General features: G+C 38.7%; 5 protein-coding genes across 5 annotated transcripts; all 5 read left to right on the forward strand.

Moving 5' to 3' along the window:
- Positions 1–639: 639 nt before the first annotated feature.
- On the forward strand, positions 640–1,578 carry TM35_000192000 (uncharacterized protein; the record flags this gene model as incomplete). The annotated part of the gene is made up of 1 exon (XM_029026698.1): positions 640–1,578. One exon carries the CDS (start codon positions 640–642, stop codon positions 1,576–1,578), a length of 939 nt encoding a protein of 312 aa, XP_028882022.1.
- Positions 1,579–2,249: 671 nt separating this feature from the next.
- Positions 2,250–4,346, forward strand: TM35_000192010 (uncharacterized protein; the record flags this gene model as incomplete). Its single annotated transcript, XM_029026699.1, has 1 exon — positions 2,250–4,346. The coding sequence occupies one exon, from the start codon at positions 2,250–2,252 to the stop codon at positions 4,344–4,346; it is 2,097 nt and encodes a 698-aa protein (XP_028882023.1).
- Positions 4,347–5,851: 1,505 nt separating this feature from the next.
- On the forward strand, positions 5,852–9,724 carry TM35_000192020 (uncharacterized protein; the record flags this gene model as incomplete). The annotated part of the gene is made up of 1 exon (XM_029026700.1): positions 5,852–9,724. The coding sequence occupies one exon, from the start codon at positions 5,852–5,854 to the stop codon at positions 9,722–9,724; it is 3,873 nt and encodes a 1,290-aa protein (XP_028882024.1).
- A 920-nt stretch (positions 9,725–10,644) lies between these two features.
- On the forward strand, positions 10,645–12,033 carry TM35_000192030 (uncharacterized protein; the record flags this gene model as incomplete). Its single annotated transcript, XM_029026701.1, has 1 exon — positions 10,645–12,033. The coding sequence occupies one exon, from the start codon at positions 10,645–10,647 to the stop codon at positions 12,031–12,033; it is 1,389 nt and encodes a 462-aa protein (XP_028882025.1).
- A 438-nt stretch (positions 12,034–12,471) lies between these two features.
- Positions 12,472–14,064, forward strand: TM35_000192040 (uncharacterized protein; the record flags this gene model as incomplete). Its single annotated transcript, XM_029026702.1, has 1 exon — positions 12,472–14,064. One exon carries the CDS (start codon positions 12,472–12,474, stop codon positions 14,062–14,064), a length of 1,593 nt encoding a protein of 530 aa, XP_028882026.1.
- Positions 14,065–15,623: the final 1,559 nt, after the last annotated feature.

Consider the following 15,623-nt stretch of genomic DNA (forward strand, 5'->3'; position numbering starts at 1 on the left):
TTGGTGTTTATTCTAACTGCTTGAGAAATACCCTTTCATCTCTTTTTATTTATTTTTTTCTTCCTTTCTTTCTTTTGATATTGTAGAAAAGGAATTTTTTAAGAGCGTAATAGGTGCTGGTTGAAGAATGTGGTGGCTCTATGTATTGGTTGCCTTATGTGTCCTCATTGCAGCTGCAGTGACTGTGTTGAAGGGATCACGGGGAGGTAATGTGAAATTGGACCAAGAAGAACATCATCAAAGCCATGATTCTGGGCTAAGTGCTTCTCGTGTGCGCCGCGCAAGAAAAGAAGATTAAAGGAGACTGCAAAACAGAAGTCATGAATTACTTCTGTTGTTTCTTCTTTGATTTGCGTGGGGTTTTTTTTTTTTTTTTTTGTGGATGCCTTGTTGGTTTCTTTTGTTTCATATAATATGGGGATTAACTTCCCTTGGTATGACTAAGTGATGTAGTGTAGACTTTTTGCTCCTTTTTTTTTTCTTTTGGGGTTTTTTTTTTTGTTCATGTTAATACCTTTTATTCTATATTTTTTATTTCTTTTGGCTTTGTGTACTTATTTTTTTTTTTTTTTCTTCTTCTTTCCTTTGACGTCTTCGTGATAAGATCTTATATTGGTAATAGTAGATTTCTGAGAAGAGATGTCTAATCCGGCTTCTCCTGCGGCCCATTATAGCCTTGACACTCTTCGTAGTGTGGGTTTACTTCCCGCACAAGTGGGACTCTCACGACAGCCTCGACTGCGAACACATGTTGGTCATATTAAAGGCCTCGTCTACCCACTTCCCTACTATGCCATGTGGAGAGGTAATCACACAAAGTATACATACAATAAAAGCACTGTCTCACGATGGGGAGAAGGGGAAACACATCGTATGTATCATCAACACTATTCACATGCGAAGTGTCCAACTGATTACGGTCGTGGAGGTCGTGAATTTGCGTATTTAAGTGTGAAACGTGGAAAACTAGTAAAGAAACCATTACCAGAAGTTCAGTATGTTGCGAAAGGTTCAAAGCCAACATGGCTTTTTAAGTCTTGGCATACTCCACTTAGTTCCCTAGCCATGTGGGAACGAGAAGTGCAGTATCCAGAACATATTCCAGAACATATAGGTGCAAAACGACCTTTAACAGTATTAGCACCACGTACAATGCATCGATATTTATTTCTTATGCATATGGAAAAAATAACGATTACGGTATCACCTTTTCTTTTTGGTTATGGAGATACATTACAAAAAGCCGTTCTAGACTTTTATAGACGTGCTATTAGTGCTCGTGCACCGTTTCCTAAAGATAAGATATTTCTTTTTTATGCTATTGATTGCATTACCCCACGTATTGAAGTAACTTGGTTAGATGGTACTACCTATGTGCCTCCTGTATTAGAAGGTGTGAAACCACATGATCTTATTCAGATGGTAATGGAAGAGGCGTGGTTAGCAGCAGATCGTATGAGTGCTGAAGGACGTGTTTTGAACCCAATAGCCATTGATGATTACAAATGGGATCAACTCATTGTGTTTAAAAAGGCACGAGACAAGGAAGCAGCGAAGGGAGGATCAAAGAAGAAGTAGGTATGAAATGAAGAAAAAAGAAAGAAAAAAAAAAATAGCCAAGAACGAGAAGAAAAATATATATATATCTTTTAGCTATGAGTGTGTGAAAAAATAATAAATAAATAAATAAATAATGACGCTGTTTTTGAGATGAAAAGTTATTTTCTTTTCTTTTTTTTCCTTTTTTTCTTCTTTTCTGTTCTATATTACCTTTTTGCAGCAGGTGAAAAAAAAGCAAAAAGTAACAGAGTCTCAGACAACGGAGTATCCATATATATCTATCTATATATTATATAATAGATAGATAGATAGATATATACTTGTGCTGACAAGAGAAAGAAAAAGAGAGAAAATAGGGTCAAGGACAGTAAGTGGGTGGATTAGTACCACACAGAACTGTTTCAAGACATCCATATAGACGTGGTGTGATTGGAGAAGAAAAAGACAATAACTCTTATTCCACCATCATTGCCGTACACAGAAAAAAAAAAAAAAAACAAGCAGAAGGAAAAGAATCGGCACAAGAAAGAGAAAAAAAAAAAGAAAAACAAGGATATACAAGAACGAAAAAATAAAGAAGAAAAAAAAAATAGAAAACAAATAAAACTTCTCAATAACAAGAAGAAGAAAAAAAAAAAGAAAGAAAGAAAAAAAAAAAAACACACTAAGAAAATTTATTGTGAGCTGTGATGGACGTATTTCGTTCATCTGTTAGTGGTACATGTAATGGTGGTGGTCTCTCCCATCTCCCGCAGTCCCCATCAACGGCCACCTGTGCCGCCCCACCGCTCTCCTCCACCATCTCCACAACTTCTCCACCCAACATCACGACAACGACGACTAACACCGCTGCGAATACCCACACACACGCACATGCATATAGTAACATCATGGGTGGATTACGACCACACACCTCCATGCACTTCACAGCAGGTCCATTCGACGTAGGACCCAGTGAAGCTGCACGATTGGAGGAATTACGGAATATACTGCGATTATTGGATGATGTCTCTCGTGGACGACATCATGTTGTTTGGGCCGAACTTGTGGATCCCCGTCAACCAGTGGAGTCCGCACGAAAAATTACGGCAGCACTTGTACAACATCCAGCTTCTTCAGGTGTTATTGAGGCCATCGCGGCGTGTATTACAACACCTGCTCATCTTGCTATTGTTGCCGCACTGGAGGCACCATTCCGAGTGCAGGTTCGAGATGCTGTGCTGCAGGAACTACTCACAGCACTCACTACTTCTCGCAACCCGGGTCCAATGCCCGTCTGTTCCGAAATGCTTGCAGAGATGGTACGGCTTAATCTTGTTGTATTGCGTGGTGTGGCGACAACACTTGAAAAGCTTTTAGATTCCCCCGACACAAGACGTGCAGCCATTGCTGTGCTTGGCAGACTAGCAGATCAGAATCGCGGTGATGAATTGTTTCTTCAGGTGGTACAGAATGTGGAGCCACTGGTGCGGCGCATAAAGGAACCAGAGTATGACTATGATTGTATTACCATTGCCCGTTTACTGGGATGGAGTACCGCAGAGAGAACAGGAGCAGGAGGAACAACAACAACAGCAGCCGCACCATCGCTGGTGCCAGTAAAAACACTAGAGCAATCCTGTGCTGTCACCTCTATGGCGTATTTCCGCCAACGTGATGAACTTGTTTCAGCGACGTGTGATGGATCAGTTGTTATTTGGGGAAGTCCAAACCCTATTACTGGGGATGTAAAGCCTTCTGTTACGATAGATCTCCCACAACAGTGTGTACCTATAGCCATGGATGGTCCACCACGTGGGAACTACTTGGTTATCGCAGGTATGCCATTTCCATCAGGAAACCTACGTGCTATGATGAATGAAGGTATTAATGGTTCTGATAATAATAATAGTAGTAATAATAATAATAATAACACCACCAGCAACGGTAGCGGGAGCAGTAAAAAACGGAATATTTTATCATCACCTGCCAAAGGACCTGTATTACGTTTTCTAACTTGCAATGAGTCTACCGGATCATGGGCAAATGGTGAGACCATTACACGAAAGGAACATGTAACACTAACTGCAGTAGCTGCTCTTTCAAACCTTGTTGTGTGTACCGCAGAAAGTATACCATCTGAACGATTAACAGAATCTGGATTACAACACGATTTATTACTTCTTAATGGTCATACCGCACAACCATTGCGACGATTTGAACATGTTCATGATGATTACACCACTGTTCTTCGTGTGGGTGAAGAGGGTGAACATGTGTTGCTTTCTGGTTCACGTGATTGTGTGGTAAAGGTATGGGATACACGTAGCAGCAGTAGCGGTGGTAATCGTGCTGCTCTCTCTACAGCCGTAGCTGCAGGCACCACCACCACAACAGGAGGAACCGCCTTTACACCAACGCATCGATTGAAGCACACACATACAGATACAATCACCGCCATTCTCCCACACCGCAAGGCGTTATTAACAGCATCTTTAGATGGATCTCTTCTTATGTGGGATACACGCCGAATGACGGCCCCAGTATGGGAAACACATATGACAGCACCAATTATTGATGTTGCTCCTGCAGAAGGTGCGAATATTGTTGTCTCTACTGCACGTGGTCTTACACTTCTTTCTCTTGAGTCTCACAGAGCGCAGGATATTATTTCAAATGTTGTCCACACACAACTGCGGTCCAACGCGGATGGTACGGTCATCTTTGCAGCGGGAGGCATTAACAATAGTAGTAATAGTAGTAGTGGTGCTGGCGGTGGGGTTACGGTGTATGCGGTGCGACGGTAGAGAGAGGGAGAAAAAGAAAGAAAAAAGAAAAAAAGAGAAGGAGAGAGAAGGAGAGAGAGAGAGAGAGAGGTACTTTGGGTGTGTGGTATGTTCACAAATTGAAAGAAAAAGGAATGGAAAGAAAATCGAGGATGATAGAAAAAAGAAAAAAAAAAAGAAAGAGAGGAGGATGGAGAGAGAAAAAAAAAAAAAAAAAAAAACAACGATTACCAAACTATGCAAGGCAAGTTAAGTAGCAAATATTACGGAAGGACAGAAGGAAAAAAAAAGGAGAAGGAATGAAGAATGGGGAAGAAAAAAAAAAACAAAAAGGAGAAGGAATGAAGAATGGGGAAGAAAAAAAAAAACAAAAAAAAAAAACGAAAAAAAAATACAAGAAAATAAAGAATACCACAAAATAGAAGACATGAATGAGTGGAGTGTGCAAACACTTCTCAGTAGGGGAGTAAAGTAATTGGGAGTGAAGAAAAAAAAAAAGGAATGGGGACTGATAATAGACTGATAATATATTTATATATATATATATATATATATATATATATATATTCTGATCGCATGTGATGCGTAATGGTAACGAAGTGCCGCCATTAACTTTCCACATTTTTTTTTTCTTCTTTAGATCTCTCAATTTCTTTCCCTTTGCATTCATTCATTTCTCCATCGTTAGGCTACCCCTTCCATTTCCATTTTACACAAACATAAACCAACACAAAGCACACACACACACACACAGACACTCTCTCTCACTCATCATCATTGACTGGTTTGACTGAGATATACCAATAGCGTCATTCAAAATACTTTTGGTGTTTCTCTCTCTGTCTGTCTGTGTGTGTGTGTTTCTGTATTTGCCTCTGCAATCACTTGTTTAATTGATTTTCTCTTTTTTTTTCGTTTGTTTGTTTTTTTTATTTTATTTAATCTGTGTCTCTTTCTGTCTCTCTCGTTGTTTGTGTTTGTGTGGTTCTTCTTTTACTTGGTATTTCCTTGTGTTTTATTGTATGTATTTTTTTTCTTTTTTTTTTTTCTTCTTCTTCTTCTTCTTTGGGGTTTTCGTAGGGAAAGGTACTGATTTATACTCACAGGGGTGGGAAGGATAGTAACTGGATAAAGGGGTGGAAAAGGCAAAGAGAGTGTGAGAAAAGGAAAAGAAGAAATTGTTTTTTTTTTTCTTTTTTTTTCTTCTCTTTCTTATTTATTCTCCTTCACTGATTCTCACATTTATTTATTATTGAAGAGTTTATTGTTCCTTCTTCGTATATTGGAGTCTGAGGTCCTTGTTCTCTCTTTTGTTTTTTTTCTTTATCTCACTTAAACTTGTGTTTTAAATACATATAGGGCTTTTACTTTATCGCCCCCCATCACCGTACGAATCCACATACACACATATATATACTCTCTCTATATCTATTTATTTATTTATTTATTTATTTATTTATTTATTTATTTATTTCTGAGAGATTGTGTGTATTTGAATTCAAATTTGTTATCTTGTTTGTTCTCTCATGTTTCGTGCACGGCGGCTGGCGGTATTACCGCACCGGTGCCACACACGACAACAAGAACAACAACAATTGTTATTATTATTAACATCATCATCATCATCTTCATCATCTTCATTATCATTATCTCAACAGTGCCGTCACTATACACCTATTTGGCAGCCGGACCCTGCGGTCAATCACGTGACATCACTCCGAGATGAGGATGAATGCCGTACATTATGGGGATCCACATCATCAAAAACAAAAACAACAAAAACAAAAAGAAAAGGAGAAGAGGGAGAAGTAATCACAGCAGCAACCGCAAAAGAAACTCTATCACGAGCAGGAGTTCCCATTCCAAACGTGGCTGCTGCTGTGGAAGCTTGGATTCGCTTTGGGAATGATCCCGTACTTCATACCGCTATTCCTGTCATGCATGAGGGACAGTATCTACCTCCAACCATCCTAACAACAACAACAACAAGAACAACATTAAGAGGAAATGCCTTAAAGGGAGAAGGAGATTCCACACTTCCACAATCCACTTCACCCTTTGCATATGCAGAAGATTACATGGGAACAAATATGGTGTTTGGTTCACCAGAGCATGTAAAGGATAGTGTTACGGTGTGGGCCAATTACTTTGAACGGCGTTACACCAATCAACTTCGACAATCTCGCCGTACAGTAGCGAATCATGTGGGTTTGGTAAATGCACCGGAAGTCTTTACAGATGAAGCGGATCGTCCAGAAACAAAATGGTCTCAAGATACTTTTTTCCGTGAACGTGCATACATGGCAGAGAAGTTTTTAAAAGAAAAGGTTTCCAATATGCAACAGTTTGAACGTGTATTGAAACGATCAGGTGTAGATGCTTATATAGCCTTTCATGATGCCTTACAACAACAAACACAAATGTTGATTCCACTTCCATCGCCAAGTATATGGCACTATGAAGGAGCCCGTCGTACACAATGGGCAGAGAAATTTATTCCTCTTTCACAAGAATCTTTACAATTCTTTGAAGAAGTGCTTGCTGCGGATTTGCAAAGATTACACCGTACACCAGAGAAAATTCTTCAAAGTGTGTCTGCTGTATTTGCAGAAGTTGGTAAAGTGTTGGTGCGACGACATCATAGATGTCTTAACGGGCGTACATGGTCAAGTCTTACATCAGAGGAAAAAGATACATTTTGTATGAAGGAAGTATGGCGTTGGCAACAACAAGTGATAACAGGAGACTTTGACCCAAAAGGTGAAATGGAAAACTCAACAGAAGAATCCCCAGAATGGCAAAGTGAACATGATACTATTATGCAACTTATGAATACTAAAATAGATGATCTAAGTTTTACAGCATTAGACTTTTGGAAACATACATTACGTTGTGAAGAGATGGAAACAGAACATATTCATACAGAGAAACGTATACGTGATATCAGTGCAGCTGCATGGAAGGCATTATATGATACCACACCTTTTGAAATGATAATAAATGGAAAGGTAGAATCTATTGCACGTGGACAACTAGATATGAGTGCATCTGTATTTAGACCTTATAGTAATGATATTTGGTGTCAAATAAATTATGCAAAGTTTGGGGCTTCCACAATTACACAACATACCACCACTGCACGTAGACAATTACTCTTTTTTCATGCTGGCTCTTTAAAGGAAGTGGCAGCAACGGCAACTTTATATTATGCCACTAAACCACTCAGTCATTCTTTGGATTACTCTTCTCCTTATAAATATCGTCGATCACTGGTTGGATTATGTACAACCTACGGTGTAGATATGGCTCATGCTACTCAACGACCACTTCTTCTTAGTGCCGCCCATCTCGCCCGTGCGGAGGATTTAATTCGAACAGTCGTCCTTCAAGCGGCTCGTCCATTTGGTGAACGTCGACGGGCGGCAATCAAACAACGCCGGACAAATTATCAACGACTTTTGGTGCCGGTAGAAAAGGTGGAAGTTTTCGCTGCAAGAGCGGCTACATCAGATTTACTCACAAAAGGGGCAGATCCAGCAGAGACATTGGAAGTGAAAAGAGAAAAAGTAAATATGTGGCCACTTGGATCTAGACGAGCGATATCCTATGATTGGCAAACTTCACATCTTGAAAAATTAAAGAAAGCTATGCCGGATATGGGAGTTCCCTTAACAGCTCAGCGTGTGAAAGATATAGATGCTATTAAACGATCTGCTTTTTTGGAGATTTCACTTTGGCGCCGAGTTACACCAGAAGAGAAGAAACAACGACGTGAACAGTTAGAGAAGGAAAAACAACATGTAGATGAACTTGTACGAACGATTCCACAACTTGCACAGGTGCAAAAATACGCTAATTCTCTTTATAACCGTATTGAAGAGAAGGTATTATTGCCTATTAATAATACTACTACTACTACTACTACTAATAATAATAATAATAATACGGACAAAAAGGATAATGTTAATGTAAAGAATGATTCTGATGATGATTCCATGTGGGAGTTTGCTGTTATGTTAGATGATCGTATCGTTCTTAATGTAGAACAGGAAGTAGAATTATATCTTCCTTTCGCAGATGCAAATGGTGTACCACTTCCTCAAGGTGAGTATCGGGTGCGGGTACGTGCATATGATACAGATATAAATCCCACACTCGATCCCATACGCTGTAGTGAATCCTTCTCTACACCTTTGCAGGTATTTGATGCACTTCCGCAGCTTATTGAGCAATTCTTTTCTTCTTCCTCTTCTAAATCATCATCTGCATCATCCATAACGCAAATTCCAGGATCTATGTTTATTCCCTTCTGTGAGTTTCTGCGTGAGGCTGGTGTAGAAGTACCACTACGGTGTGAATTTGAGGCTGGTCAAGCCCTTTCCTCTGGTGGAGATGTATACATGGACTACTTTCTCCACCTTCTTCGTAGTAGTGGTAATAGTAATGGTGGTATGAGTGCTGCGATAGATGAAGATATATCAATAGCGGATAGTGATTTATTAGAGCCATCGTGTGCGGCGCATTGGGCAGTTCATCATCCGGGAGCAACAGCGGAGGAATGGGCGGAGGCCCGACGTCGTGTGTTAACAAGAGCATGGCGAGAAGAAAGAGAATGGTGGTGGGAACTCAGTAAAGGAACAGCAATCCCATCAACATCAACATCAACAGGAATGGGAAGAGGAAGAGGTGTGTTGGATACCGCAGATATGGCAACAGCGAGTACAAATAGTGGAATGCGTGGTGGTCTCACTCTTCCTTCACTTCCCGCAGCTCGGCGAGATGAAATTCTGCGAGTGACTACACTTACAGCAACGGCGGAGTATACAAATATGCGCAGTGGAATTACAGCGGTGTGTGATGTAGACGGTACAGGCGCCGCCGTATCACTTCAACTCACCAACACGGACTATAATAATCATAATCATAATAATAATAACAATAATGATAATAATAAGAGAAATAACAGTGATATGTGTGATATTGACGATGCCCTCGCTACTGCACAGCATGCTCTTCGAAGTGCACAAGACCGTCACAATACACTCGCTGCCTTCCGTCTCGGTACACTTTCTAAACAAAGCCAAATGCTTCTCTTCTGTGGTATTAACGCCACAGAGTTTGCCGGTAAGTACGCCCGCACTTATGCCTATGCGTTTACAAAGGCAAAGAAGGAACTTGCAGAAGTGGCGTTGTCGGGTCGTGTTGTGCCTGGTGTGCGGGATGGACCGGCAGGTATTTCCGCAGATGAGGAGCGTCTCTCAGAGCGGGAGAGTGTTGATCGCTTTGCATCTTCCACACATCCCGAGCAGCGCAAGACACAGTTTGTTACACGTATAGGACCAGGCGGTGTGCCGATGGAAGATCCCACACCGGAACAGATGTCAGATTGGGGTAGATGATAGTGATAATGATAATGATAATAGTGATGATAATGATAATGATGATGATTGGTTGCTATTGGTAGTTGGTGTTGGTATTGCGAAACAGGAGAGAACCCCCTTCTATATATATATATATAGATATATCTGTTTGTGTAAGTGTATCATCTATGGGAGTGGGTATTCGGAGTTAAGGGGTCATATCGCACAGCGGTAATAGGCAGAGGTGTGTGTGTGTGTGGTGGTGGGTGGATGGGTGGAATAAACCCTCTCACTCTTTTTTCTTCTCTAAGAGAAGAAAGAAAAACAAAAAAAACTGAAGAGGATATTCAAAGACATTAAAAAAAAAAAAAAAAAAACGATGAAAACATGAACTGCTGACATTTTTTTGCGCAGAATATATAAATTGCTTGGTAGTGGGATTTCTCTGGTGCTCTCCTTTTCTGGAAATAAAGAGGAACACCATTGAGATCATAGTAAAGTGACCCCCTCCTTTTATTGGTGTTAAAATGTACCCTTTGTTTGCATTTTCTTTGTTTTTTTTTTCTATTCTATTCTATTCTTCTTCTTTTTGTATTTTATTTCGAGTTTTTCTTCTTTTAGTGACTATTAGCGTTAGGTGTAACTTGAGATAGAGAGAGAGAGTGGCTGCACTAGAAAAGGAACACGTAAGAGCGAGAGGGACTGATAAGAGGAAAGGAAGAAAATAGCGTACATATATATATATATATATATATATATATTGGATCTTTATCATACAAATACCCAACACATTCAGGTGTTTTCGTATAAAGGAAAAGAAAAAAAAAATATATTATTTATAGAGGGCGTGTATAAGAAGGGAATATTGATACGAAAAGGAATACGAAAACGATCAAAACCCATTATTTATAGAGTACGTTATATTAATAAATCGTAAAAAAAAAAAAAAACAAGAGAATATGTTTTCTTATCTTCGTCAATCTTGGGAGACTGGAATGGAGGGACATCTCATTGAAGATATGATACGAACTGCATTTCGTGACTTTCCCCCATACGCGGGTGCGGATCAGCAGCAATTACGTTGTGTTCGTCGCCAGAGTGATGGAACGACTACCACTCTTGTATATGAAGAGGATGGTGAGTGGTCTGTGAATGTAGTGAATCCATATGTTGGCACAGTGGCGTTTACAACCACACGAGAAGTTCTGTTTGATTTGCGTGCACGTATTCCATTGCGATGGGGACGTAAAGAGAATAATAATAATAATAATAATAATAATAATAATAATAATAGCCCTAGTAGTAGTAATGATAACGATAAGGAGGCTACCACTATAAATAATAAAGAGGGTGATCATAGCGGTATGGATAGTTCTCATAATGCTACTGAATTAACCAATGAGAGTTCTTCTGTGAATAATAATAATAATAATAATAATAATAATAATAATAATAATAATAATAATAATAATAGACATCCTCGACGATTCTTTACATCTACGGCGATAAACCCTTCTTATCATACACCTGGCACGATTGGAGTGTTGGAATTACTCTTCTCTCCATCCTCCAAACGTCATGGTGTGGGACTCTCCCTTGGACCACTCTCTCTAAGAGCCACTACACTTCCCAATATGAATGCCAGTACACTAAATACTTCTGATAATTCCAAAACACCCAATAGTACTGCAGAAATGTATTATGGACTTTATAGAGGTCCATTTGTGATGGATGCCTCTTTATGTACATCTGTGCATAGTATACTTCCTAAGAGAGTTGCTGCCTTTTTACCATCCTCGTGTTATTTATTTACTGCTCTTCAACATCCTGTTGGGGCTACAGAAGGAGATACATTAAGTGCTATTTCTCTTCGTAGTATATCTCCAAATAGAAGACAAGCTATGAATAGTATTTATGATCATTATAACAATTTATGGGATAGTTGTGATGATTTTAATTTACTTGTGGTACAAACACTTATTTCGACTGGAAGATCACGAAATGGTTTAGATGATACTACGGTGAGTCGTAGTTCACTCTTAGCTCGTGATTCCAGTTGGCGAGATTTAGGTACATTGATTGGTGTAAGTAAATCTTTTAATGATGGACTTCTTCGCATAAGTGGATCTACATTATTTCATGAACGGGATACAGATTATGAGGCGGCTATTACTTTAGATGCCACCTCTATTCTTGCTAATCCCACATTATTAAAAATTGGAATGAATGGAATTGGCCGTGTGGGTGTTAGTATCGCGACGAGACTGTTTGATAGTCTCACCGTAACTCTTGGGATGCACCACACACGTGGAGCCGTGACTCGGTTTGGACTGGAGATTGCAGTCTAGTTCTTTACTCTTCTTCTTATATATATATATATATATATATTCTTTTTTCTTTTTCTCTCTCACTATCTCTCTTTTTTTGTGGATGAGTATGGAAAGAAAGAGAGGAGAAAAGGAAAAAGAAAACAGGGCAAGAAGGGTTATTCCTTCATACTCATTATCTTTACGCATAGAGTCCATTTGTAATTTCTATATTACGTGTTTCTGCATATATCACATAGAAGATGTAAAGGGAAGACGAGAGAAAAAAAGAAAAGAAAAAAAAAAGAGAATTGTGAGGTCTTTTTTGTTTTTTATTCTTTTTCTTTTTTTCCCAACACATATTTACACTTATTCCAATACACATATTCCCTATTTTCCTTATATATATATATATGTCTTCTTATTTCTCTTTCTATCTTTCTTTCTTTCTATTTGATTTGGTAATGGCAGCATCAAAGGATGGCAGGCAGGAGTACGGCACCCCATCAAACGCAAGAGTTGCGGAAATCTCAACAAAAAGTACGTGAATCTAAACAACAACAACAACAACTCAATCAAAGCAAACAACCACAACAACAACAACAACAACAACAACAACAACAATCACCACAAAAACAACAAGAGCAACAACGACAAAATGGAAAAGTGATAGCCAAACCATCATCTTCTTTATCTTCCTCTTCTTCCTCTTCTTCTTCTTTTATTGCTGTGATGCTGCAAATGGCTGTCTGTGTTGTTGGGATTTATGTTTGTTTTGGTCTCTGGTCTATTAAACAAGAGCGTGTGGTCACCAAGCCGTATTATCCTGCTGAAGTGAATGGAAAGATGGGTGAGGGATCAAAGTTATCTACTGTCTTTGTGCTTGGATTTGCTCAGGCCTCTGCGGCTGTCTGTGTGGGTTTACTCTTGTTACTATCTCAATCTTTACATGCTCGATTTTCTTCCACTGCGAAGGTAAATAAACAAACCGACAAGGAAATAATAATAACAACTGCAAAGACAAATACCAAAACTGTATCCATCACACCCACAACGACGAAAAAGAAGTTGACATCCTCATCCAAGTCAAAGGAGGATACTCATCATCATCATCATCATGATAAGAAAACAATATTTAGTAAACATCGTCATACATTACTTTTAACTATTCTTATGGGCTTTACAAATGCCTTTGGCTCAACTTTGGGATATGCGGCGATGCGACGACTTCCCTATCCTGTTGTTCTCGCTACTAAAATGTCTAAAATGGTTCCTGTTATGTTAGTGGGTTTCTTTTGGTATGGAACTCGTTATTCCCTTGGTAAGTGTATGGCTGCCGCTCTCATCACAGGAGGAGTTCTCTGTTTTTATTTACTGGAGGAAGTTCATCATCCACATCAGAAGAGTAAACCCAATAGTAGTAATAGTAATAGTAATAATAATAGTAGCACGACTGGACCAACAGCTTGGATAGGGTTTTTCTTACTTTTTCTGAATCTCCTCACCGATGGATTCACCAACTCCACACAGGATGTACTTGTGAAGACCCAACGTTGGACTGGGAATCAACTCATGGTATTTACCAATCTCTCTAGTGGATTATGGTTAGCGCTTGTGTTGATCGCATTGGAAATCCTTCATCCACTCACCACACTATGGCTGGAAACAGAAACTACTCCTAATATGCAAACAACACTCTTTTCACCTCTTCTCATGTATGTAGATTCCATCATACGATGGTTACTACGTGAAGTGGCTCCATTGCAGGACTTTTCACACACATGGCGTTTCTTTCAACGACATCCAGATGCCATGTATGATGTGGCAGTGATGAGTTGTATGAATGCGGTTGGGCAAATATTTGTTTTCCGCACCATTACACTCTTTGGCACACTTACATTAACGGCGTTAACACTATTACGAAAGTCTGGTAGTGTGGTCTTATCTATATTAGTGCATGGCCATCATGTGGCCTTTGGACAGTGGCTGGCGTTAATTGCCGTATTCGCCGGGGCCGTCTGGGAAGGGCTTATGCACGCACGGAAGACACCTGCAAAGAAAAAGACCGCGTGAATAAATAAAAAAAAAAAAAAGAAAGAAATAGAAAGAGGAATAGGTGAAGGAAAAGAAGAGAATTACTAGAAAGAGAGAATTATTATTATTATTATTATTATTATTATTATTAAATAAATAAAAAGAAAGAGAGACATGTGTCCTGACAATACATTTGTGTAGTGGGCACCTTGAGTGACAGTATTCATGGGGTGATGATGTTGATGGATGAAGAGAAAGAAATGATGTGGGGAAGTTTATAGAGAAACTTTTCTAGATAGTTTCTCTATAAACGAGTACAAACTAACCTATATATATATATATATATAGATGTATGGATGTATGGAAGCATGAATAACATTACACACATGGAGATGTATAGATGCATGTATTTAAACTGCACCTCTACATATATAGCTAACAGTTGTGCGTGTTGGCTTCATGTGGGAGATGTTTTCTTTTCTTTTTTTTTTCTGCAGATTATATTTGCTCTTTAATTGCTATTGCTATTATTTTTTTCTTCTCTCTGTGTGTGAGAGAGAGAGAGTCATTTGTTGTTGTTGTTGTTGTTCCCTTTACTTCCACCAAGCATCCCTCTGCATTCTTCTCTCTCTCTCTCTCTCTATATATATATATATATTCTCTTGTCAACTCCAATTATTAGTTCATTTTTATGCCCTATTCATCGTGTAAAAAAAAAAAAGAAAAATAAATGTGTTCTCTTTCTTCTTTCTTTTATTTGCTATTTGCATTCTTCTATCATTGTTGAATTCCATAGGACTGCTGTTAACATTTTTTTTTTTTTTTTTCCCTCACATATGCCAAAGACAACTTGGCTGTGATCATGCCTTTATTGTTTGCTTGAATTTTTCCTTTGTGTGTGCGTTTCGCATACCACTCTCTCTTTCTTTCTTTCTTTCTTTCTTTGTGTATATCTCTGAAGAAAAGAAAAGAAAAAAGAAAAAAAAAAGCAGTCCCTTTTTTTTCCTCCTTCTTCTTTTTTGCTTTTGTTTTGTTTTTTTTCTTGTTTTGTTACATTTCTGTTTTTCTCTTTGAATATGATTGAATGATGGATGAATAGGGCTTCTTTTTTTTTTTTTTGTTTTTTTTTTATTATTCATGTTGCTTGTGTACATCTATGGTAGTCTGACTGCCTTTGTGGAGACTTGGAGAGAAGAAATATGTTAGTTTTTACAGCTAATAATAATAGTAATGATGTGGAATAGCAACTAAAAGAAGAGAAAGGGGAGAAACTCCTGTTTGGTAGAAGTATATATATATATATATTGAGATCTCGTGGTTTGTAGGCTATTCTCTTTTATTGCTGTTGTTGCTTCTCTTGTTTTTGTTGGGAGAATGTGGACAGAAAGAAAAGAAAGAAGGGAAAGTATTAGAGTGATGATATCAGAGGAGTAGCTGAAGAATAGAGTAAAGTGGGCGGGAGATGAATTGTGGGGCAATGACACACAAGAGAGAAAAGAAAGAGAGAGATGATGATGATGATGGTGGGAAGGGAGGTGAGAACTGCTCATACCTCAGAAAAATATATATATTCTTATTATTATTATTATTATTATTAT

Source organism: Trypanosoma theileri (assembly GCF_002087225.1).
Source record: "Trypanosoma theileri isolate Edinburgh chromosome Unknown TM35_Tth_19_V1, whole genome shotgun sequence".
Lineage (NCBI taxonomy): Eukaryota > Euglenozoa > Kinetoplastea > Trypanosomatida > Trypanosomatidae > Trypanosoma > Trypanosoma theileri.